The sequence below is a fragment of the Mercenaria mercenaria genome, chromosome 2, assembly GCF_021730395.1.
Source record: "Mercenaria mercenaria strain notata chromosome 2, MADL_Memer_1, whole genome shotgun sequence".
Classification (NCBI taxonomy): Eukaryota; Metazoa; Mollusca; class Bivalvia; order Venerida; family Veneridae; genus Mercenaria; species Mercenaria mercenaria.
In genome coordinates, this window is record NC_069362.1 from 84,856,132 (window position 1) to 84,883,424 (window position 27,293).

At 34.1% G+C, this 27,293-nt stretch overlaps 1 protein-coding gene across 4 annotated transcripts; it reads right to left on the reverse strand.

The window, feature by feature from the left end:
* Positions 1–106: 106 nt before the first annotated feature.
* LOC123564468 (uncharacterized) lies at positions 107–17,729 on the reverse strand. Of its 4 annotated transcripts, XM_053537094.1 has the most exons (9): positions 17,587–17,729; positions 14,794–14,958; positions 8,842–8,952; positions 7,892–8,012; positions 6,215–6,516; positions 5,655–5,816; positions 2,998–3,915; positions 2,570–2,674; positions 107–2,341 (listed from the first exon to the last, which is right to left on the reverse strand). In XM_053537094.1, the coding sequence occupies exons 4-9, from the start codon at positions 7,993–7,995 to the stop codon at positions 2,322–2,324; spliced, it is 1,611 nt and encodes a 536-aa protein (XP_053393069.1). In that variant the 5' UTR covers positions 7,996–8,012; positions 8,842–8,952; positions 14,794–14,958; positions 17,587–17,729; the 3' UTR covers positions 107–2,321. The 4 variants fall into 4 exon arrangements, with proteins under 4 accessions (XP_053393069.1, XP_053393066.1, XP_053393068.1 ...); XM_053537091.1 differs by lacking the exon at positions 8,842–8,952; XM_053537093.1 differs by lacking the exons at positions 8,842–8,952; positions 17,587–17,729 and adding an exon at positions 16,986–17,008.
* Positions 17,730–27,293: the final 9,564 nt, after the last annotated feature.

Sequence of the window (27,293 nt, forward strand, 5' to 3'; positions counted from 1 at the left end):
TATGTTTTCATTGTATACAATAATACGCATATGACTGGCAACTGACTCGTCAATCCAACAACCTTGTTCAATGACGTACATTTCTGTTAAAAACATGGAAACATAATAACTATTTTAATTATTGTTTTATTATAATTCTGTAATTATCAAATAATCATAATTTTGCTGTATACAAAAACACATGCATTTTAGGTATAGTTTATATATAAAAAGATTGCAAATGTAGTATTGCATCAAAATCTCCTTAGTAAATCGTATGTTTAATAGAATACTTGAATAAATTTGGTAATGTAAAGTGCATACAGTGCAAAATTGCAAACACGAAACTTATAATATACAAAAGATCAGTAAGAAACCAACAAAAATGAAACCCGTTGTAAATTAGCAAAAACAAACGCCCAATATATTAATATCATTTTAAAAAAAGAAAACATCGGAGAGCAAACGTATACAGAGTCATCTGTGTGACATACACGATATTTTCTTTCATTTCGTAATAACGAAATATGAATTCGTTATAACTAAATCCTATTCTGTTCGGAATTGGGCATATTTTATTAAACTATTTTCTAGAAATCCAAAGTTGAGCTTTCTTTAAAAAAAAATAATTAGTGGGTAGTGGTACTCTACCAAGTTTGTTCCAGCCACGTCTCTGTACCAAATTTGACTAGTATTCAAAAGTGTTTTCTTTTCAAGGTGGGGTCTATTTAAATGACACCGAAGTAGGGCATAATTGTAATCGCATTGTTCTTCCGTTCTAAATACTTCTGGTCTCCGGTATAATGTCAGCACGGTCCAAGGGATTCCAAATGAAACTCAGCATTGTTATGCAGGATGTGATATATCAAGCTCAGGAATCAAGTCCGTGCATCCAAGGCCAAGATCATGGCAACTGGATTAAAGGTAACACCTCGTGTCTCAGCTATACATTTCAAATGATTCAAGCACTTCCTATTAATCTTTAGACAAGTGTTAAACATGATGAGAAAGTCACGGGTAAAAGTCCTACTTCAAATATCAATATCACAGGCAGCAGCTCTTTAGTTTAAATACAGTCCCTACTAGTAACATTGTTGGCTATCGTCAAGTGGTCACTTTGTTAAACAAAAGTGACAAATAGCCCGAAACAGTGTTTTAAAAAACGTAGTACATACTATACTGTTAAAAATGTTTGTGTTGCATCCAAATAAACCCTAACCTTTTGACCATGGAAGTACGGCTCTCGCGCGACACTTCATATTATGCATGACAGTTATACCCAAGTGGTAACCCTAACCTGTCCTTATCTGACGCACATTCTCTTCATGCAGAGTTGCATTTAAATCTCTTTATGAAGATCCGACACGGAAGAATAAATCCCTTTTCTAACAAGCCAACTTACGTATAGACAAAAATGCGATTACTGTAGGTCTACCTTCTCAGTTATCTTGATAAGCCTACTAGCAAATCCTCTAGTTTCACGTGTTCAAGCCTTCATCATATAGCTCTATGTAAAAATGTGACCCCTGTTAAGAATTCGGATTTTGTTACAACGAATTAATATTGCGATATGCCAAAAAAAATCATTTTGTTATAACAAACGATTTCAATAAGATTCCGTTATAAGTTATAACGAAATAAGATTTCGGGATGAAGAAATTCTATTACGTTAAAACGAAATAATAACCCTTCGACCATGCCATTTATAGGGCTCCTAACGTACACACACACTGACAGTGCATAAAGTGTTAATAACACTTAAGTTGGTTGAGATTAGTAACATTTAGATGTTGGAAGAAGAGAGTGCGACACGTGCTCAGATCTGTCTAGTGACAAGTGTGAATGTTAGTGACGTAAATGTTAATAAATATCATCAAATAACATAATAAATTGGCAATATGAAGGCACAATAAAATGTAAATGCACATGAATCAGGTTTCAATGTTATTTTGATATTTCTAAATATCACAGACTGAACTGACACTAAAGCTATGCATAATTCCCAAATTTTCGTCTAGTATAAATAACAAATACTGATAGTTTAATATATCGTCAACACATCCACATTATCATTAATATCTCACATTCGATCCTGAAAACCTTTCAAATTCACAGGCTTTCAAATCTCTCTGATGAAGTATTGACTTTTTCATTTTTGTATCAGAGCATGCAGACAGATGACACTTCTTCTGCCGCCGGTGGCAACCACGTGATGTTATTACGCTGACTCCACATAGTCAATACGACCGTTGCAACATATTGAGACGTGTGCCATTACCTCGTTAAATCCATCCAATTGCTATTTTTCTATTCTAGCACAGTGCAATTTGATTTTGCCTTCACTATAGGTTAATGTCATAGTCTGAAATAGAGGAAAATAATGCGAAAATTAGGATTATCTATATCTGAAATAGAGGAAAATAATGCGAAAATTAGGATTATCATACAAATATCATCAAATAAAAGAAAACTAGAGTATGTCTTGCGGCGACGTCCTTGTCTTCTCAAAAGGTATAATCAATGTTTCTCGACCTCCGAACTACAGTCAATTAATATTTCAAATAAAAAAAGTGTATATTTTGATACATACCTTTGACAGGCGTTGGTGTAATACTGCCGCTATCAATAAAGTCTGTACCCTCGCCGTCAGAGTACCCGTCTAGGAATTCAAATGCTTGTTCCGTTATAACATTACCTGCAAAAAGGGCATACAATTGATAATAACAAAAAGATTTGTATGGGGCTTATGACTCTGACAAATACCAGTCTGAGATATTTCTTTTTACACTGAATCAACGGCAACTGGAGATGCTGAAAGAAAAACATCATTTACCAAGAAAAATAACATTTGAAACTGAACAATTCTTACATGTTGTACGATAAAATATTTAAGTAATCGCATGTCTATACATTGATACAAAAAATAATATGGACGCCTCGAAAGGAAATCAGTGTGATATTAACTTTACATCAAGTACTCATTGCAAATACATAGAATTGCAAATGTTTTGTTCTCACCGTCTTGGTCTGTTACATTTGATCCCCTACGAGACCGACGTTTACCACTAGTAGGGCGACTGGCTCTAGAGTGGTTCCCCGTGGATGTAGCAACTGGACCCTCTGTTAAGTCAAGTGGAGGAACCGTCCTATCCTGAAGTTTTTCCAATTTCTTTGCAACTTGGGCATGGAAAGCTTCCTTTGACGGTGGATTTTCCCTTGTTTTGCTTGAATCATCAATAATGCTTTGTCTATTAATATATGTAGCTTTTGGTGTTTCAGTCATTGCAGCCATTTTAGCTACAATTGAACTTTCATACTTTGAAGGTTTTCCTTCGTAGCTGTATGGTCTAACATTAAGCTCATTTGCATTTCCATTATCGTCAATAAATCCACGATTATCACCATCATATTCACTATGACGAATATTTTCCTTATTTTTCCTTTGTTCAGCTAACTCCGCTTCCCTGTTGCGTTCTCTTTCTCTTTCTAAAGCTCTAAGTTTAGCACTATCAGTTGCGGATTCTGAAATTTCTGCATCAGAGAAGTCCATAGATTTTGATTGTATTTCTTCTCTATGGGGTTTTGGTTTAGGCGGGGGAGGTGCAGGCTTCTTTTGCCTGTGCACATCGGCTACTATAGTTCTTTCTCCAGATAGTTCTCTATCATTGCTTTGGCTTCTTCGCGGTTTTTGTTCGTACCTGTCATTGCTGCTTCTGTCTTCACTGTCACGTGAATTAGATGATTTTTCCTTGTCAAACGGCGCTTCTTTGCGCTGTTTTCTATTTTTAGGTCTACGCGTGGAATGAAGTGTGACGTCACTTTGAGAGCGCCGTACTTTTTTACCCGTGCGCCTCACCTCACGTTCTCTATATCTGTCGAGGTAATATTCCTCACTTTCAGGATGAGTCATCAACATGGCACGAGAGTTGTTTATATCTAGAATATTCAAGAACATAATCTACATTTTTGAAATGTTTCTAAAATTCAAATAATAGAACAAGACAATGAGAGCAAATAATCCATTTTTTTCAATACCATAGATCTACTAACTTTTGAAAGGTATATCTTAATTAGGAGTTGAAAGAAACGTTCTGTTTTAAAGACTTTTACATACCAAGGCCATTAATTGATCAGATCCCGCGATATAGTGTTTAAGATGTAAATAATTAGCTATATTTCAAATCAAATTCGGTACCACTGACAATATATTACTTTTCTAGGTTTTGTCATTTTGAAATATAATGTCTCATGGTAGCAATTTTAATTTCAAGTTTAGACAAAAAATGAAATAGACAAATTGGAGAAAATATGTACGGTTATACAAAGAATGCGTACGCCTGTTTTTGTAAATGGCTGTAAAAACATTTCAGTATTAATTAAGATGTGTTCTTAATAACTGCACAAAAACAGCAGTGACAGTTTAAGTGCAACAAAACAGCGACATGAATGTTTTAATTAACAAACATAGTTATACTGGGGTATATGGAAAATAATGACAGTAATGTCTTAGTTCAACAGCAATGCATATAAAACCTAAGTTGATGAAGACACAACTGGAAATAAACAAACATGACGATTTCTGAGGTACGAACAAGCTGACCCATGCTTAACCATGTTACAGAAAATGTAATCTTCGTCTATGTAAATATTTGAAAACCTAAGCGATGCTTGCTTATTAAATTTCAATTTAATATATATAAATCGTACACAACTAGGCAACAGGTGTATTATAATGGTCTTATCTCCAGTCCTTGTGACCATTTAAGAGAGCGTTGGTCGCTATTGCCCATTAATATCCACTCTCCAATGACAACATTCCACCCAGCATAGGCAGTTTTGTCGTGCGTTATGTAGGATCATAGTTCGTGTTTGTAGACGCTTAAAGACTTTGTTATAAATCAAATGAAACTTTAGTCTAATTTTCAACGTCCTCTAATAGCGTATAGAAATATGGTGTCATACAAATTTTGCAAAAAATGAAACAATTTCACCCACTAGTATACGATATATATCATATGCTGTTTTCATAATAGGTAAGTTTGTGGTAGTTTACTATTCTATTCTATACATAACGGGATGGAAGATCACATTATTTTTAATTTGAATGATTAATGTAAAGGAGTTCGAAATAATTGTTTGGCAAAATTAAAAGAAAGGTGACATTTTCAATAAACTGTCTGTAATTCGAGCTCCAATGCATTATTTTAGCAGACTTTAGAAATTGCATGCCATTTTCAATAAACTGTCTATATTGCTAGTTCAAAAGTATTTACTGGCAGAATTTAGAAATATCGTGTCAATAGATATTAAAAGGTAATCGATAAACATCTGAAAAGCAAACATTAATCAAGAAAAAATATCCAGTTGGAGGTGCAATACAAAATTACTGTGAAATCATTAATATTCGTGGGGGGAGAGGGGTGGGGGGCTAATTTTTGTGGATTTCGTGGTTGAGTCAACCCAAGAAATCTAATCCCAACGAACAAGTAAAATTCCCATTCATTTTATGTTCTAAAGTTGAAATCATGAATTCATATCCCCACGAAATTGCCGTTTTGACCAAAACCACGAAATGTCATGCCCACGAAAAAAATGATTTTACAATATACAAAATGCAGTAGTCTAAATATCTGAAGGCGCTTCCTATATATCTGGGGAAAAAAAGTTTCTGTTACCTCTGTAAGGATCATAATTATACGGGTATGAGTATAGATCCATGTAGCTGCCACTTCGCGGAAGACGGTAATCAGATTCATAGACTGCCGGAACTACTTGCTGGCTATGGTATATACGGCCGCCTACATTTGGTCCCTGGTATACCATGTGACCTGGTGGTCCTGTAACGTAAAATTCAAGTTAATTTGCAAAAAAAAAAAAGCTTGTACCCATAAGTTTACTACCTAACACTATTCTCTGTGCTTCATATTGCACGGTTTCTTTAAGTAGCGTCATTTCGATTAATACAAAATACATGTAATATAAAAATGCGAATGAAGCCCAATCAAGCTTTCGGTTGATGTATCCTTGATTAATATTTCAAAATATTACACACCTAGATTTGACACCATACCGTCGAATTAAAAAAGAAAAATGGCGTCAGTTTTGTGATAAACGTCTCGTGCAACGTTCACTGCGTAATAACGCAGATCAATGTAGCATTGGCTTATTTTACACCACTGAAGATCTTCTTGTGTTTGGACGCTCTAACAAATATATATTTTATAAACCTCATTACCTTGTAAACCTTGGTGTTCCTGAGGTAGAGCATTACTTCCCTTTCTTTTCATGTCCTTATAAACTTGAGATGGCGCTCCACTATACAGTGACGGGCTCCCGAACCATAAATTATTGCTGCCAACTTTTGGAAGACGTGGGTCTAATCTAGGATCCAGTCTAGGATCAAGTCTTGGGTCCGAAAAATTACGTTGGTCGCCATGTAGTGGTGGACCGCTATTTTTACTAAGACTTGTGTCTGGGGTGAGATGGTGATGACGAAATGGTTTTTGAGTAGATTTGCGAGACTCCCTTTGTCGACGCCTGAAAGGATTCATATTAAACATAAAATGTTTGTTAAATAAAGAAGCATAAAAAAAAATATGATAAAAATGAAATAGGAAGAAAAAATATTTTTTCATCTTTTTTTTAACCACATATGTCATATTTATGCATTTCACCTGCATGCATGCTACATGTGGTAATAAGGAGACTGTCTGTATATAGATATATGTGTTGTTAGCTCAAATGTCAGTTTTCTATCGTATATCGTTAAAAGGTAAGCACATTTTATAGCGCGTTACAGTTTTCTGTTAAGACCTCTTTCTATTTATTTACCATCAACAAAACACGGATCTGAAAATATCACTTTTCCCTCATCTTAACAATACATGTACACAGTATATTCAATGCATATCTGTCAATACATAATTAGAAACTCACCCCCTATCAAGCAATAATGCCTTCATTAAAATGCAAGGGAGAATCTATCAGAAGAGCATGTCAAATGCATGAATGGCAAGCGTGAGGGATAGAGAGCGGTAGGTGAAATAGCAGATTTTAGAAACAGAAGTTTACTGAGTAATCTTATGCAGAAATAATTATGACACCGTCATCTGTTACACTGCCGCTGATATATCAGCTGTCGTAACACGTTACACATTTTGTTGTAACAAAACGTCAAACGTCACATTTACATGTATACTGTAAACTGATACATTGTATGTTGTAGTTAAAGTGATTATAGCGTAAAATTAAACTTACAACAAATTAACTCAAGTAATAAATTCAATTACATGCTGGTAATTTAAAAGTAATTAAGGTTTCACCGCCATAGTGTGGAACAGCTGCCGTTACAAAAACGGGAAAAATATAACTTTTAAAGGTAGCTGAAAGAGATATAGCAGCACTGTAACATAAATTATGGAGTATGAAAATGTTGAAAAATGATCAAGCAAGATTGTGCAAGTGTATCAAATTCTGTTGACATTTGCAATCTATAGCTATAAGCATACATATTATTGTTTGTTTTTGTTGGTAATAAAGTAACACCGACATAAGTATAGATCATACAACAGTTTGCAAGCTTTCCTGGGGGGAGAAGATCCTATGTGACCATCCAAACATGATTTCAGGCACGCAGGCAACTAGGTACACTCAACAACCTTCTACAAGCAAGCTTAATGGCTTTCTCAGATGAAAAAAGAAACTACAATCCAAGGGAAGCTCCGAGCCGATGTGGGTGAGGGGCAAGTGAGTCAAAGTCAGCGACTTTGATACCCAGCAACGAAGACCTCCGAACATACTAATAAAGTTTACAACCGTTTAAGGATATCTATGACGAACATAAGATGTTTTTAAAAGCGATAAAAAAAAGACAAGCAAGAGAGATATGGATGTTAGTTGTGTAAAACCTTACCTTAAACAACAGTAAACGAGTACAGCCAGGACGGACAGGAGAACGATCAGCCCAGCTATAGAGCCGGCTATCACTGCTATTGTCTCTTCCTTTGATAAACCCATACCTTCACTCAATCAATCTGTAAATATACAATAAAAATATAAATTACGTTTTCACATGCGTACATGCTTACTAGTATTTAGTCCAGAATATGTATATATATTGTATATATATAAAGAGATGTCACATTGACCATATTTTCAAGATATCTAACAATCGGCATCACATAATTATTTAAACTGATTCCACGTTACCGAATGTGACTGATTTGCATCAAAGAAATGCAGACATTCTGACGACTAATTTCAAAGGTAAACATGTTTTATTATTACAATATCTCATGTTACCTATAAACACAATTGAAATTTCACTTTCAAATCCTTTCTTTTGTTCAAAACTGAAAACCAACCATTTTATTTATTTGCCACATGGCTTTTCGTTTTATGAGTTTATTCAACTTAATACTCTAAAAAACTCCAAAGCCATTGTCCATGTTACAAATCTCCTATTTATTTTACCACCCCTTGTCCAAAACAACGAAATCCTAGGCACATAAAAAATAACTATATGAGCCGTGCCATGGGAAAACCAACATAGTGGGTATGCGACCAGCATGGATCCAGACCAGCCTGCGCATCCGCGCAGTCTGGTCAGGCTCCATGCTGTTCGCTTTTAAAGCCTATTGGAATTGGAGAAACTATTAGCGAACAGCATGGATCCTAACCAGACTGCGCGGATGCGCAGGCTGGTCTGGATCCATGCTGGTCGCATACCCACTATGTTGGTTTTCTCTTGGCACGGCTCATATATTGTTCAATACAGTTCCTGATGGCTTTATTGCTTTCGACCTAGATTGATAATGAAATTGTTCACAAAGGAAACATTGATGATATATGAAACTTTATTACCTTAACATTAGAGATTCTTTATATATTGAAACATTCTTCAAACAAAAACAGTTGACTTATTCGAACCGATTGATTTGTTTCTATTGGTCCTTCATATTTTCTTTGTTAGTTCTGAAGTATGAAGGATAAATTGTGCAAGATAGCGTCATGAACAGAAAGAAGAGACTCGAAATGAAACAAGAGAAATCCAACACTCTCAAACATGTCAAATGAAAAATACAGCCGTGTTTTTATGTCATAGTTTAGCAATGAAATATAGCAAGCCGCCTAAAATGTAAATGAGCCGCGCCATGAGAAAACCAACATAGTGGCTTTGCGACCAGCATGGATCCAGACCAGCCTGTGCAGTATGGTCAGGATCCATGCTGTACGCTAAAGGTTTCTCTAATTGTAATAGGCTTCGAAAGCGAACAGCATGGATCCTGACCAGACTGCGCGGATGCGCAGGCTGGTCTGGATCCATGCTGGTCGCAAAGCCACTATGATGGTTTTCTCATGGCGCGGCTCAAATGATCATTAAAACCCCGTCCAGCTGAAGGGAGCCACAAGCACGTATATATTGATTCAGGGGTTTGTACTGCATTTAAGTATATTTGACACAATTTTATTATACATGATCATGATGACACTCGGTATTTATTTTTTCAATGTGACCATTTTTAATCAAGATTTAAATATAGTTTAAACTCCTGATAAAGCTACTTTGACAATGCATGTTCGAATCTCTCTATAGCCGTCTGACCAATTGTGGTTTTCCTAGGACGCGTTTACGAGAATGACTCTTTCGCTACATATTTAACATGCTTTAATACATAAAAGAAAATAGTAATAACTGAAACTACATAATGTGTTATAATGATAGAGATCTAGAATTTGGCAGAAATGAAACATACAGTCTACTTAAGTAATCAGGTATACTTATGTAATCAGGTATAATATTTCAAATAATTTTGCAGTATAGTATAACTAAGTAAGAAGATTTCCCTTTTATTTTAATCATAAATCACGTAATTATTATGTTCCCAAGTTTTCTTGAAAGCAGTACACAAGAACTTGATGTAACTAACCACTTGTGCGGTGTATTTTCGACATTTTCAAATACCCGATACACCAACTTGAAAATAATACCCCATAATTTTCGGAAACATGATACCTTTCTATTTTTAGGGCAAGAAGAGAAGAACAGTCCCACTCCCAGTTTATCACAATGAAAATCACACAATAACCTGAATAGTTTCACCTGATACATATACATGTCATTGATTTTACAAGTTAACAACAAACAAGAAATGTTTCAGTAATGGTGACGTTGCTATTATTCTTTTATGGTTGCATTCTGTGCTTCCAAGGGATCTTTTTACAGATTTTACTGCTGTTAAAATGTGGAAGGTTTTAGTACACTTTTAAGAAATGACGATTTATTTTTATGCATGTATATTGAAAAGTTTAAGGCCCTTTCTCCATTTTTTATATGCTAAAGGCATACATTGACAAAACTTTAAATGAGAAGAAAGTGAAGTTTTATAGACGGTGAACAGTCGTTTTGAAAGATACTCTTGAACGTACAGCAAAACAGATATTTTACAGCACTGACTTGCTATATAAGGAATAAGTTCAGTAAATAGGTTAAAAACCTGTGCTTCCGTGGTCTATTAAGAAGAAGTCCATCATAAAAAGATCATAATTTTTCCATTTGTTTTTGCAATTTCACGTAGAACGAGTGAATTAATCACTATGTTCATATCTAGAATGCATTCTGCATAGAATGAGACGGTTTCATGTTTATACTCAAATGCTGGAGTTTTCAGATCGAAACCCAAAAGGTTTTTTTTGCGAACAAGAGCAAATATGCACCATTTCAGGGTTGCAGACCACCACTGACTGGCATTTCAGTAGGTACTATTCAACATCCTATTTTATGTCTATTTTTTGTTGATTTATGACAGAATTTCACTTAAAAAGGAGTAGGAAACAAGTTGCGGTCTACAAAGATAACTAAAATGAATGTGTCGTTTTTTATATGAAACTAAGAAGGAATTAAATCAGTGACTTTAACCAAAACACAACATCGCGAAAATATATGACAAATTGTTCAGTCATCATCCTCGCCATGAATAAGTAAATCAGTGAGATAAAATAAAACTAAAATAAATATTTTTTCCCCAATCTACATGACGTAGTAGCCAAATAACGATGGTCCTGACGAAATACTGCAGGTCCCTGGGTAGAACAACTGAACTTGCCGTAAGCCAGTCTGTTGGCATCCCCAACTTGATGAAAAAGGGTCTACATCCTGAGCGCGGTATCAAACCCAAAGCGGAGAGATACAAGTGATTCGAGGTCAGGTACCTTAAGCATCCGGCCACGGAGGTAATTTTCCCAGTGAAAACATCGTAGATATCTTATAGTGAAAAGATCAACCGTGCATTTAACTCATTGCAATTTATAGTGCACTGGAGAAGTGAAACGTCAGTTTTTCTTTAGTTAAGTAAATCTTTTCTTTACAACTTGTTTTGCTTCAAGGAGAAACACTGCCGTTTTTCTTTCCTTAATTAAGAAAGTGGCAAGGTTAAACATGAAAAGGTCAATGGAAGCAGTTTGTTAAACGAAACGTGCTCTTGCATTTTAAGATGAAACCCAGATTATATCCTGTCACGAAAAGCATGTCAGACTACGTGATTGACTTACACAATCTGACTAAAGTACATATCCTATTACGCTACGCATAGGATCTGAGAACGACCTATTCATTGCCTCGTTCTGACGACCCTTTCGCTAGCCAATCAGAGCCTAACTTACAACATCTTGCAAATCTACCTGTAGCCTTGACTTTTGATATTTACAATTCTTATGTCATAATGTAGCAGAGAGCCGGTTAGCTCAATCGGTAGGCCACTTGCTTTGTAAGCGAGGGGTCCTGGGTTCGAGCCCTGGAATAACTGCACATTTTTCTTACTCTTTGACATTCGAACATGTCGTCTGATTGGATAAAATAAAAATAGCAATACTGGAAATCCAAAATATACAGAAGACGAATGTGAATGGGTCGTTCTCAGATCTTCGTTTAGAAGATCAAGTACTTTAGTCAGATTGTTGACTTACAAAAACAGATATTAAAGGCAACATACATACGATGCATTTTGTTTTCTTGACGGTTTTTGCACACATTTATAAAACAAAACCAAGTGATTAAACTCCTTTTCGGTTTGATGGCAGGAAACGAAACAATATTTAAAGGCACGTATTAACAAAACGCGATAACTGTGGCCTTTATTTACTAATACCGGATCAACCCATAACAATGAAATAGGGGATCGGGTGAACACATTATGTGAGAAATATCTTTTATCGCGAAACCGATATAAGTAGCGGCGTGGTCTAGTGGTTAACATGTATGATTTGTAAGCTTACGATACTGGTTCGAATACAGGACGAGCAATTTTTTTTCTAGTTTTTCCAGCAAGTTTTTACCTGGAGAAGGAACACAGGTAAAACTATTTGTGTCATGATTTTCTCGTGCACATATACTGAGTACTTATTGTCATTTTTTAGAGGATCTCATATTACAATAGACATTGACATGGAAATGTTTTAGAGAAAAAATGAATTAAAAAAGAATAAAAGAAACAAAATAAATACTAAAGACTATATAAAAAAGACCTGAATTAAAAATAGAATAAGTAAAAATCGTTTAAAAAAGAAGGGCTCGAACCTACACCATACAAACATAAAAAGAATAAATGTCCGAAACTGTATCCGCTAGACTAGAAATCGTTTATGGAATAACGCACCCTATTTTGAGTTAAAATACTACAATATACAAATTAACACCACTTATCGGATAATACACCTGCTTTACCTGTTTTTGGATTTTACCAAGTACCGTTAAAATAAAATTATCGCGATCCATTAATAATAATACTATTATCATTATTTTAAGAAAAAACAACATATGCTGCACAAACAATAATTTCAAGCAGGAATGCATCAATATCCTTGTTTATTTTCACTACTGTAATAGATGTCTTAAGAGAACTGAAAATGTCTAAAGCAGAGTCACTGAGTAAAAAGTGCACAGGAAGAAAGCGTTATTATTCTGCATGAAACGGACTAAGGAGCATTTTATATCTACAGGGCAGCAATTTCAGTGACATGTTCGTATCATACAAGCATGATAAAATCAGCGGTCGACAAGTTAAAGAAAAACATGTATCATACTAGCAAACCGGGAGAATACAACTTGAACAGCTAAAATTTCGTATGGTGATTTCATCGGATAGAGCTGCAAGCTTTGGTGCTAGAAATCTGTTTTATTAGCTTTGTTGAGGGTTACTGTATATCTAAACAGTCTATAACCTTGTTTTATGTTTAACTAATGAGAGAACAATGGTTCGTCATCCAACTATATGGCCTATCATGACACTATGATGACTTTTATTAAGAAGTTCATGCAATAACGCGCCGAGTGGACGCCTGGTCACTCCCGCGTAAACGCCCAATTAACGACCAATATGCATTGAAACTTGACCTAAATGCATAAATTAAATTGCGTATGTACTCATTTCGCACTTGGTGTTTGCTTTACTGCAAAGCTGTCTAAATAAATCATTATTTATTAATCAACTATTAACTAATGTCAGAAGAAAGGGGTGGAATTAATATTAATGACCATTTTAGAAAAATATCAATTACACATGCTTACATAATATTATGGAGAGGAATAGTTTACATTCATTCCATAAGCAAAACATTATCAAAAACTTATACAATATTTCATAGCGAATAATCGTGTCTGGGTGTTTGAATTCAAAAACATGCCGGCTACATAAAGTTAGATTATTATTTAGATCCTATGTTTATACTAATTTATCTATAGGAGTTTTATAACGTATATAAATCAGTCCCGACACACCATTCCTGGTGGAATCCATCGCCACAAGGGTGTAAGAAAAGAGAAGCCTGTTTCCTTTCTAGTGCTGAACGCCAAGTTAGGGGGCTACTGGGTTAGGGAGCTACTGATACCATTTTTCACGTCTTTGGTATGACGCGGCCGGGGATTCGAACCCACAGCCTCCTGCACTCGAAGCGGACGCTCTATACCACTGGGCTATCAATAAAAACTTAAGTTACCTCGCCGTTAGTTGTAGCCGTTTTATTTTAAGAAAGTCGTGTTAGACATATCCTAGTCCATACTGTGGAATTTTTATGTTGTCATATAAAAAAAAGCCCTAAAAGGTGATATAACATTTTTTGCCTGACTAAGGATTGGTATTATATGAATAATAACTACGTGAGGCCTTTTTAATTATCAACATAAAAATGTTCTCACATTACACATGCATGCATGCTTTGAATATTTCATGGACAGATGTTGGTTAGAAAGATCGATGCTTGTTAAAGGAAATTAGTGAGACATACATACAATCAATAATTTATTATTATATTAACATGAAATGTCCCGAGTAAGTAGTCATCACAGGCACATTAAACATTAGTAGTTCCTTTTCCAAAAAAAAAAAACAAAAAGAAAAAGAAAAAAGATGTTGATGTTTACATCTGAGGATCATGGGTTAAGGCTACTCTGGTCTAGTGATGCAAAATTTGCCGCCAATATTACATGAAAGGAATATTTGTATTTGCGGGGATTTCAGTAATTAATTTCTATACAGGTCCTATAAGGCTTGGCATCGCGAAGCCTAGATTTGTAGGAAGGTCTAACGTTCTAACTGACTGCTCCTCTGACATTAAAAAAAAACTCTTTCGCATCTACAGTTGAAGGAAAAATACGATAATGGATCCACCTTACAATTAAATAAATAAAAAAATGCATACTAAGTAACGTCCTTTGCCATTGAAATCATGGATTAACAGAAAGGTTAATACCCGCAACACTAATTATTACATTGACGTTCTGTATGTTATAGTAACGAAAACAATAGATCAACAATTTACCTTTTATTCTTCACTTGCGATGATGTAGTTAATCGCTGAATAATTGATATCTATATCAGGATACTCCATTAAATTCCACTATTATCCATTCAGCCAGTATCTAATTAGTTTCAGGTACTTAGATCTATATTTTTTTCATATATCACCACGCGGAAGTTAAAGTCCCTGAAATATAATCAAACACTATATTTCATACTGTTTGTATCAAGTTTTCAATCAATATGTACATTCACACTTAGTCCTTTCAGATAAAAATATTAAATATTTGGCCTCCAGTCAAATTAGTCACTTCAATACCAAAATCCAACTATAACCTCTACGAAACTCGTCCGTACTCGAAGCAAATGTTAAGCCTTCTTCGCTTCCTTTACCCGATATACTATTGGAGAGAATTAAGTAAAAAGATATCCGATTTACGCATGCAATACAATACATCTAGATCGATATAACGTGAAATATCACCAAAGATTTGTCTATTTATAGACCTTTTTCATTAACGTATTTGCTGACCATTCAGTGGCTATTATCGTATTGTCCGTGTTTACTGATCAAATGACTGTGTATCAATGTAAAGACATTTTTTTCATTAACTAGAAACAAATAAAAAAACATTTTACGTACACGTACTGGGTAATCAATAGCCCATGTAATCTAGGCTAATTGAAGAGTAGTATTCAGACAGGGTTATTGTCACTCGCTCGGAAAATCGATATAGAAATTCAAAAGCTTTGTAAAAATTTCAACTGATAAAAATTTCAAATCGGTATTGATTTCCATTGTGATAAATATTTGTTTCGTAAATGTAAATCATTATCTATTTTATCATTTTGTTGTTCGTCCTCAACCGAACGTAAGATTTTTTTATTTTGATACGGTACAATAAAAAGAGCACAAATTTTAGCTCTGGGTTTTAAATTATCCGTTCGATATGGAGCACGTACGAACAGCTTTATGCGAAATTGAATAAACGTCACAGAGTCGCGGGTTTTGCAAAATGATAGATATCCTATACAATGTATATAAAAGAATAATCAATTTTTATTCAAAACTGCTGAATGCCTTTTGAAATAAACTTTTAAGAATAAATCTAAAAGTGTTATGATAAGCTAATTTATCAAAACTACGGTTGTGTATATTTAAAAAGAAAAAGTTCATTGCACATCTTCCTTACATTTAGAAACATGTTTATCCACATGTGAATATATAACCTTGTTTGTACAGTGCATTAAGGAGAAAGACATACACGTAAACTATATCTCGTATTACAACTGTCACTATTTTTACATATCTTACAAACAAAACGAAGAGTGCATTTCATTTAACCTATGTATATCCATTTCACTTGCCCATTAATTTTAATGTCAAGAATGAGGTCATCTATGTAAAAACTGGTCTTCATTATCATACCCCCAGAACGTTTGACCCTTCAATCCATCTTTATACTGCTCATAGCTAAATAACACATAATAACCATTTTGCAAGATTATAAATTTAGTTTTAATACGATGAAAGGTATTTTAAAAGAAGAAAAAAACATCGAAAAAGAAGATCCGTCTATTTTCGTAAACATTTCTTTGATACTGACATTCTCTTGTAATCTTCTCGCGAAATTACTATTTTCTCCTTTGATCAAAATTGCCCTTTAAACTATGTAAGTTTAAAGTTAAAATATCAATTGCACTTGTTCACATTTCTAAAACGACAGTGACAAAGTACTTCTGTTATAGCAATTTATTTAACATTGTAACACTTCTAAGATTGTCTTTTATATAAACAAAGAAGGATTTTACCGTGTATTGTCTTCTCGATTTAAACTAGTTTCGCAAAATGACCTACTTTTGGCTATTCGTTTACTCCGTCCATTTACGCCTAAAATAGGATTCCAGATTGTACATCCCTTGCTGGTGTAATTCGAACGTGTTAGAATGGAAATAGATTTTAGTTTTGCGTGCTTTGTTGGCAAACAAAACACCTTTTTTTTTTCGTTCAGATGAGTCGTAATTAATCACTCAGGCATTCGGCCATTGTGATTAGATTACTACGCATCTGACTTCAAAAACCGTGTTTTATTTAACAACAAAGCACGCAAAACTAAAATCAATTTTTTAAGCGTAAAATTTTCTGGTGAAAATTGGCATTCAAGATTCTCTGGTATCCTTCAGAATTTAATTTCATCACAGAAGAACACTTACTCAGTAAGGCTGAGATCGTTAATAGTGTTTCAGTTTCATGCGCCTTAAAATTCAATAATGCATATGACCAGACCACAGAAATTTAAAGAATTTTGATAAATAAAAATGCAGCGTTTCACAATCACTATTTCACCATCCTTTCTCCGTTCCCATATATCATGCACGTTTGCTGGTCAAAGATGATAATTTTATTATCTGTGTATCAGCAAGAATGTTCAACCCCCTGTGTTCATTTCGTTTCTAAATTTCTTCCTGTCACCTGTAGTAGATTGCCCAAACTGTCACACTAATGTTTACTTGCACTTTATTCACCCTCGGTTTTACACCAACTTTACTGGCCACTTTAAAGGTTACATCTAACAAATAAAACTTCAGATAGCTTTAAAATCTTTGCCAAACATGCTATTACAGGAGCATAAAATTCATTATTTCTTTCCGTGCTATACCAGTTAAGATTCCTTCTCGGAAACATTATTTTCTTTGTGTTCAGCAACAGAATTGTTGTCAAAGTTATTAAATTTCATGACGGTGCTCATGTACAAAAATTTCAATTTTGATTAAACGCGTACTGAATTATTAATTTACAGTAATATCGCATTACCTTATATCAGAATTTCACGACACAAATCCATATATCTGTATAAATAATCCATAAGATTTAATGATACCCCTAAGATTAGAATCCGTCATACCACATACTCTCAAACCGTTTAATGATTTAGAAAATGATATGCAACTAGACAATATTACCGAATATCATTAACATGATTAACAACACCTAACGGCTTAGTAGCTCGTTTGCTATGCAGTTTTACATTGCAGCGGTATTTGGTCGTTATGTTACGCATGATTGACTGAAGGATGTTAAAGTTAACGATATCAGTAAAATAATTGTGGTTAGCAATGATACTGAAGCAGAAAATGACACCACTAGTATAGATAACGCCCAGGGACTGACAATTATTGTTACCTGGAGCGCAAAAACAAAATAAAATTTGAACAAACAATGAATTAAGGTAACAAAATTTATGTTTCGTTTCAAAGTGCACACCAACTTCTTATTTGTCGCGAAATGAGTGCTTCCGGTACATTTATTTATTTATTTGGGTTTAATGGCGCACCAACACAGTATAGGTTATATGGTGCCAAACAGGACTACAAATTTTGGTTCCACATCTCATTTACATCGAAATAAAAACATGAGGTATGGAATCAAAATTTGCATACCTGCTGGAATCACAGAATTAATGCAAAACCAAGTGTTAAGACCCTATTAGTCGCCTCTTACGATCATGCAAGGGTAAGGCAGTGGTTCCAATTCTTTTCATACACAGATCGTCCCAGAACCACATGGGGCGCTTCCGGTTCAGAAACTCCTTCAACCAAAAACTTTTAACAAAGTGTAAGGGGTTTTGCTTTTGCTAAAAAAAACAACTAGACAATCAGGCGCCGTAAGGTAGCATGAAGAAATAATGTTTTACTTTCATAATGTCCTTATTTGTGACATGTCCTATTTCGTTTTGCTTAATGCGCCTGTCAGCGCTGTTTTATTTTTGTGTGAAAACTAGGGACAGTATCTTTAATAAGAATCAGCAATAAAACAAAAGAACATAGTCAATTTTGTATTGTCTAGTGCGATACTTAATAAAATCCGCCTTAAGGAAACAATTGGCGTTTTTTTATCTTGCTTTCGAGATTTTATCGCTGACACAGGTGATACAACCGGATACATTTTGATATAAAAACTCTCAACATTTTTACAGTTTTGTCACCGATAACCCGGCTGTTTACCTGTTGTCAGCCAGCAAGATAGGTTATGTATCGGGTATGAAATGAATTAGATTTTAAATTGAATGTAAACAATCTTAATTCGCAGGTAAAAAGAAATGATGACATCATTTTCCAGTTTCACATAGCACTTCAAACACAGCCATACTTTTATAATATTACCAACATATATATATAAAAAAAAGAGAAATTAAATGATTCAGATTAAAACAGGCACATACAGAAGTCATTTACAATAATAAACACTTAAAATTTTTATTCAGTACTAATATCACATTTTACAAATCCCCCAAAAAGAAACATTCTATGGTATACATTAATAGCTTTCCTGTCTTGTCCCGGTTTATAATTAGTTCTATCTATTTCAATAGCATTTATTTCTAACAACCTTTATTAGACAAATTATAATGCCCTATTCAAATAGACCCAAGTCATGTGCTTCTCGCATACATCAATATTTGATGCTATTACATGTTCTTTTACGGATATGTTCACTTGGTGTAAACCTCCATATATTTACATGAAGAACCAGAACTTATAATTTACAGAAAGTACATACTGAGAAAAAATAATCAAACTTGTGAATTAGGCATAAGGATATGGTGTATCAAATAAACAAAATAAATCAAAAACTCTTTAAACTTCATAGGAAGTTGCTGAAACAAAACAAACATTAACATAATTACGCACCCAGAGCTGCACAACCGTTATTGCTGTATAGGCGCAAAACCTTGTATATCATCAAAAAGATACATACCGTATTGCTATAAAGTCAAATTAATTAAACACTAAATCGAATTTATAAAACATTCACAGGCAAAATACAAGTCGACTTTAGAGACACCACCTTTGAACGGTCAGCAAGTGAAAAACAAACTGCGGATAATCAACGTCACACTTACCCTAACTTTAAAGCAGCATGCCTCCAGATTTGGCTAAAAAATAATCTTTCTTTCAAATTGAAGTTTTGGTCATATTATGAACATTAGAATATGAATTTTTGTTTCTAAAATATGTTAAAAATTCCAAATCTAGAAGATGACCGCGTCGGGAATCGAACCCCGGACCGCCTAGACTATAAAGACATTGTCCCGTCGTCGTAACCAATAGCGCTATAGTTGAATAGTGACAGTTTACCTGGAGTGAAAGCGTGATAAACGCTTTTCGATTTTCATCGTAAAAAGTAGTAAAAACAGCAAATTCTCATGTGTTTCCATAACATAAAATTTGCCAGTAATTAAGTTTTAAAGCCTTCTTAAGAAATATAGCATTTATTTCAAGATATATAAAAAAAATATTATTTTTTTGTTGTCGAACGATCTGGAGGCATGCCGCTTTAACTAGGGAGAACTTCACAGAGTTAATAAAATAATTATTCAAACACCTGGTCGTACGAATTAAGTAAACAGATAGGGTCGGCCCGATGTACCGTTAACGATATAACTTACCTGAGATTAAGTAAAAACAAACCACACTACCTCAACTTCTGATGAAACTGAAATCATACTATAATTATTATTATAAAAACATATATTGCTTTCATAAAAATGTGTTCAAAGGCTGTCAAAGTGAATAAACAATGTAATAGATCAATAAAATGCTTCCTAACATGGAAACAGCTCGTTCTGGTGAACACAAAAACACAAATAATGTTATTCATATCATATTATCACACATAACTCACATATATGTGAACTTAATCGAAATATCAGCATTCAAAAGAATACGGAAACACATTTAAAGTCTAAGAAATTGTTCTTTTTGCAAGTGGCTTAACAAAAATAATGCAGGTATGTTGAGGAAAATGGTATTTTTTTCATAGGAAAAAAGGAATGATTTATCATCGACCCAAGTATCAACAGCACGGGTATGAAAATCTCCAGCTGTAATTAAACTATGATGCACATGCTGGGCAGCACCAACAAAATGTATAGTAGACGCAACTTGACCGCGATGGTTGACCTTAGGCTGATTATTCATATCGATTATTTCATTATAGTAATCAAGGGTGCATAGGGTAGCCATGTATATTTATATTGAATAAGTGTGTATACACTGCAGTATCAAAGTATATAAACTTACATTTGATCAGTTAAAACTTTCAAATACACTAAATTATATTTACATAAATTTATATTTCCTTCTTTTCGTGCAGATCGTGTTTTACGTACACTCCTTTTCAACAATATGTTGTGCCTCATTATGTATTATAATGCAAAGGTCAACCATCGGGGTCAAGTTGCGTCCACTATACACCATCAAAAGTTGGTAATAAACTGTGGCATTAATGTTTGTACATGACTTTTCTGTTTACCATTTTTGCTTTCAAAGTGGTAAATGTATTATTGTTTCAAAAGGGTTCTAATAATCTTACTTATTACTCGACAAACTAACTGCTTGATAGTACCACAAATAGCGGATATAAGATCGTTTGCTTAATGATGACGTGCCATCCTGCCGGGATACCGGTGCCGACCCTGTATATTTTCTTTTTGAGCTATCCGTGAGCCGATGGTAGGTCCGTCTTATTGCTAGATTTCATTGATTTTGGATTTATGTCAAAAAAGAAAAGTTCCTATGATTAGCGTGAACAATTTCATTTCAGTTTATGACCGTACGGATTTAAAACATATTGATTTTTGGTCTTTGAAGTGGCCCTTTATGACGCTAATACCTGCTCTAGTATGTACACTATGAGAACATATCAAACAAATTTGCATTCTTTATCAAAGTTATATTCAGCTGAAAATGCATAAACATTGAATATTAGATGTAAGGCAAATAAACAAATGTGTTTACAAGATACTTTATTACGTTTAACATCTTATTACAAACTGGGAATAGTGTCGTAAAAATAACGTTATTTGAGAGGGAGGTTAGGGCTTGACGGAGTAGGTTCATGGCTACAGTTCTATCATCAATGGGTAACGGTACTACACATATCTGGCCCCAATTTCACGAAAAAACTTAAGTAATTGCTTCGCTAAGTCTGTTATTTGAAATGCTTGTTTTTGCCCTTTAAATGTCCAATACTAAGGAAAGTGAACATTTTTATTTCTTTTAAAAAGCACAGAAACTATTTCATTTTATTGGAAAATGAAAGTTGGTATGTAGAAATTCGAAATAAATCGCAGTATATGTTCAATTATTTTTCTATGAAGTATGAAGAAAGTTAAAAAGACCTGGGGGTCATTCTGTCGATTCATTGAAATTTCAACATAATACACATACATTTCTTTGAGTTCCAAAGACCTTCTGTAAATTTTGACCTGCCAATCTTCATTATTTAGTGTCTTGCAGAAGTCTATGCACTGGCTATGAAAAAAATTGCCAACTCACTTTCCCTTAGTAATGGACCTTTAAGTGTCTTCAATGTTGACTTTTTTCATATATATCAGACCCGTACATGACTGTTTCATAGATCAAAACACAACAATTCTGAATTTTACAGAAAATGAAGTATAAAAACAAGAAATATACTTGAGCAAATACTTAAGTTCGTTATCTCGTGCTTTAATAGAAATATCGTATTTGCGTGACTGAAATAAGTACTGCAGACAAATACTACTAACCATAGTATAATTTAGCTATAAATACCTTGGTATAGAAAAAATCAACATTTAATAACAATAGCTTAAGCAAAAGCATGATTTTAAAATAACAGACTTAACTAAGTAATTACTTAAGTTTTGTCGTGAAATTGGGGCCTGGATTGTATTTCCAAAAGCCTGATTTTCTAACAAAAGTCGCTACTCATGTAAATTCGTCTGGTCGACATTTATTTATGTTCGTTTTTCTTGTAAGAATATAACTTGTCTCTTTGATATCTCTGGGCAAAATAAGTGCACATATATGTATCTGTATATTTTGTAAATCAATCTTTTTTAAAACTAGCGTACATAATGCTCCAAGAGTATTTCGAGATTTTAATTTTATCGCGTATTACTGAAAAGTGAAAAGTGAATTTCAGTAATAGTATCTTACACTTTCTGTTTGTTTGTTTGTTTTGGGTTTAACGCCGTTTTTCAACAGTATTTCAGTCATGTAAATGCGGGCAGTTAACCTAACCAGTGTTCCTGGATTCTGTACCAGTACAAACCTGTTCTCCGCAAGTAACTGCCAACTTCCTCATATGAATGAGGTGGAGAACGAATGATTTCAGACACAATGTCTTCTGTTAAACTGTCATTTCTTTAGTTTGTTTTGTTATACCATTCCCGTATCCACTAAACCATTCTTACAAAACGTTGCACTGCTGTATAAAGTATTCTCTCCCGTTGCAGTTTCCTTTCCAATCACGATATAAGGTGTACTCTGATTGGACTGACATCATTGCGACTTCTGTAACTTCATGCAGGGTGGTAGATTTGGTGCCATATTGAAGTAACGGTAAATTTTTTTTACAATCGCTTTGTGAAACAATGAACATAGGCTTTATAGTGTTTTTGAGCAGTTAAAGCCGATTATACCTTACCACTAGGAATTTGCTAGTGCCCATCACAGCTGGGTCGACTGAGACAATAGCGATAGAGTACAATGCCCAAGGACACACCGCAATGAGAGTAGCTATTTGTGGCCTTCATCTTCGTAGAAATTATGTTAGTGATACCCAAACGGGGAGTTAAAATGTATTCAAAGAGTGTGTGTGAGAGGGAGAGAGAGAGAGAGAGAGATCGCTGTAGCCCTCTCGACGAATGATAAAGGAATGATACATATACCAAACTTGGAATATCTTTGAAAGAAAATGACAATGTTGGCATTACTAATGGGAGTTTAAGATACTTTTACTGCCATTTATGCCTTGGGTATTTGACGTTTGGAAATCTCCGTTATTAGTATGATTTATCATGGAACTGGAGTAGTTTAAAATGAGTTGAAAACAAGTATTGCGAAATAAATGAAAGCTTTATATTTATGATTAATAATTGATTAATACTGGGTGTAGCTGGCGTGCGATTCTTTATCAATATGTGGGTCACGTAACAATGAGTCACGTATAAACCTAATAATTGTAAAGAATAATGTTATATGTAAACAAGAACTTCACAAAGAATGGGATTATAGTCCAAAGTCGATTTATTCCTTTCAGTTGTAAAATTGTGTAACACAATATTTTGCCCACTCTATAAGTTTTAACCTACATTTCACTTTTAGAATAGTATGGGCTTTATGTATTGAATGTAAAACTATCTGATAGAAAAGATCCAATTTTAAAGTACATGAACTCCGCAAGCCATAAACATGGCGGAATCAGAAATTTTTCTTTGAAAAATGAAAATTGTGTTCTTTTCTTTATCGATAAGACATTTTACACAACTTTTAATATTACATCTTAACAAATTTTAGTGTCCACGAGTTCAGAATTATTCTTAAGCTGTTATATCATATTTTACAAATCCCTATATCTTCTTTTAAAATCTTTCTATCTACACAATATTTCGATATTGTTATATCGTTCAGGCTAGCGCTGGAAATTTACTCCAGGAATAGGGAACTGTTCCGGGGCGCTTTGCCGGGTCCTCTGATACAACCATCATCCCTCCCTAATAATATTTTAATTCCACATATACAATAATGTATTTGGACATTATTTAAGATATTGGTAGTAAGATTATCTTATTAATAGGGTTATAGGTGTAAAATTAGGAATAGTATTAAGTTAGGTGGTTGGGATTGGTTGGGGGCGTAGGGATGGGGGTGGCTGTTTGGGCCTTATTTGGGTTGTATTGCAATCTGGCACTTGTGTATCGATGTTAATACACAAAATCGCACAAGGAAAGGGTATTATGAATATATATTGGCTATATAATGACCTTGAAATGTAGCTTATCTAACCTTCATGTAGTTTAGTACTTTTATCTGCAATGCAATTTCTATTTCTTCTTTTTGTATTTTCACAAACCGTACATAAAGCAGTACTGTAGTTTATAAATGTAACATTAACTTAGGAAGGAAGGTTTTATCTAAAGTATATTTATCTTCACCAGGTAACATCAAAGTATGCCGCCTTTCACCTACTAACACGGCAAAAATAAGGTGCTGACCGGATGACGAGGTAATATAGAAACAGAAAAACGTTTCTAACTCACGCCCTCGGTAGCCCGTTATCTTCTTACAAATATCATAATCCATTTGCTATTGTAACGCCTAATAAATGGTACAATTTTACATCAATCAAACTGAGACAAACCTAGATATGAGGCTATTTAAGGCATACCTTACCCGAATAAGATACTTGGTGATGGAATCAATTCTATATATGTCTTTATATATGTTATACTATACTCTACGTTGAAATGGAGTGGAATGAATTGCAAAAATATTCTTTCAGCATGTATTATTAATGATTATGATCTAGATTTTAATGTTTATTTAAGTTATTCAAATTTTCATGATGTAGTTACACTAAAACCAGCTTGAAAACAAATTCAATGTAAATGTAAAGATATATTAATTACCAGGTAGGTTCATGATGCTCGAGAGAAGCTGTCATACATAAATATTAATTGACTAATGACTGGCCAGGTAGAATACATAAAATGTACAAAAAAAAAAATGAAATACACATAGCAAAGTATACACAATTGAAACTAGATGACTCAAATTTGCTTATCTCAAAATTTCGGCTATCACGAAGACATTTTCAAGTCCCGTCTAGAAAACATGTGCACAAAAAATCATCATTTTGAATTCGTGATACCAGGATTCAACTGTAATTGTACCAGAGAAGTCTACTTTGTTTATGTATAGTTATATCTATTTACTTTGCTTTGACTCAGTAACAAAACGCTCTTATATCACTGTTCGAACTAACAACCTATTCGTGTATTCGAAAAAGTAAGAATACAAGTATGCCTCAAGCAGCTATCTATGGACATGTTCATCATCTATTTATTTATTGCTGTCTACACTTATAACATCTAACAGTTGATTATATTTATACAGAATCACCGTTCGACGTAAATGTAATCAAACTGGCATATTAACTCAAAAATCTCTCTGTAGAGTCATAAAGGCTTGTCACAAACTTTAATTCACGTATTCAGCAATGTTTAAGTCTGAAACTTTGACTTTAAAATGCTACTTTTTTATTTTGTAGGCCTACTGTCATTGTTGAATATGCATAAAATGATAGCAATCTTCGCAGGCGCTAAAGACGGTGCAGCAAAATTTCAACAGTATGAATGTGCTAAAGATAAAGTTATGGCAAACTGAATATTTGCCGTAAATACGGACACTGTTCTTCTAGATGCTACGGTAAAAGAAAAAGAATTTATCATAGACAGCATACTAAATAGTCTGGCTACCTTTAAATACTTAAATACTCTCCTTAATTTCTATTTTATAACTATTGCCGTCTCTGCAATGCCCGTTCCGGCTCTGGTTATAGAAAAAAGAGACATAATTATTCAAGATTTGAACAGCTTGACGAGTTTTGGACAAAACGTATAGGGTCATTGTGCAAATTCGTAATAATCAGTCCTACACCTTTTAAGTGTAAGTATCGATGATCTATTAAAGTGAAACAATACCGCCAAAGCAATGCAATTAAATAAATGTACTAACAAGCAGATTTTAAAAAAAGTTTCCACGTTAGAAAACTTGATATGATTATCATAATTTGTAGATTGATTCGTATTAAAGTTGAATACTATATGTATCTGAATGACAGAGGAAGAGAGATAATATGCATAATGATATTGGCAAGACATGACTGAATTATCTCCCATTATAAGTGAATTTTGTCCGTATGAATTAAACGTCTTCAGTAACCCAATCTTTGTTCACTAGGTAACATATAACATATCTTTAAAGATTAAGCGTTAGTGATTTATTTTGATAATTTTTAAGAAGTCCCAATACAGCCAATACCCGCAAAACACACACGCGCAAAGATAACTTTCAATCCCTATATTTAGATTTTTACAGTATTTGTACAAAAATATGTTGTCTTCTTTCCAAGCTTTCGATTTCATACTAACACACCCACCTACGTTACAATGCAAAGCGCCGTCATAAGAAACTACATTTCGTGATTTTATACAGAATATCTTTGAATCAAGAAAAATGTCACTTAGTCGTGTCGATTCAGATTTGATCTTCTTGCATACCAGACGGGGATTTCCAGTATTTTTACCGGTGCTGGAAAAATCCATCTTACACCCCGGGGTGTAAGATGACTCTCGTGCTTTAAATGACGTATTACGAACTACATATATGTAGAAGATTTATGTAGTTATTTATATTTTATTTCGAAAAACGGAATAAAAATCCAATACCTTGACAGTTCCTCTTTGTTCCTGATAGTATATTTCTCGATTCAAAACACGTTATTTTATCAAAAATTCACAACGTTACGCTGGAACTGATAAAACAAAACCGGGACTAAACATTGTTATTTGTCTTTGAAACGTCATGACGTCTTTCCTGTTTACGGACGTTGATTTCCCGCGATTTGTTTAAATACGCTGCTACAAGAAATAGTTCTAAAAAGAAAGCCGTTCAACTGATTTTATTTTT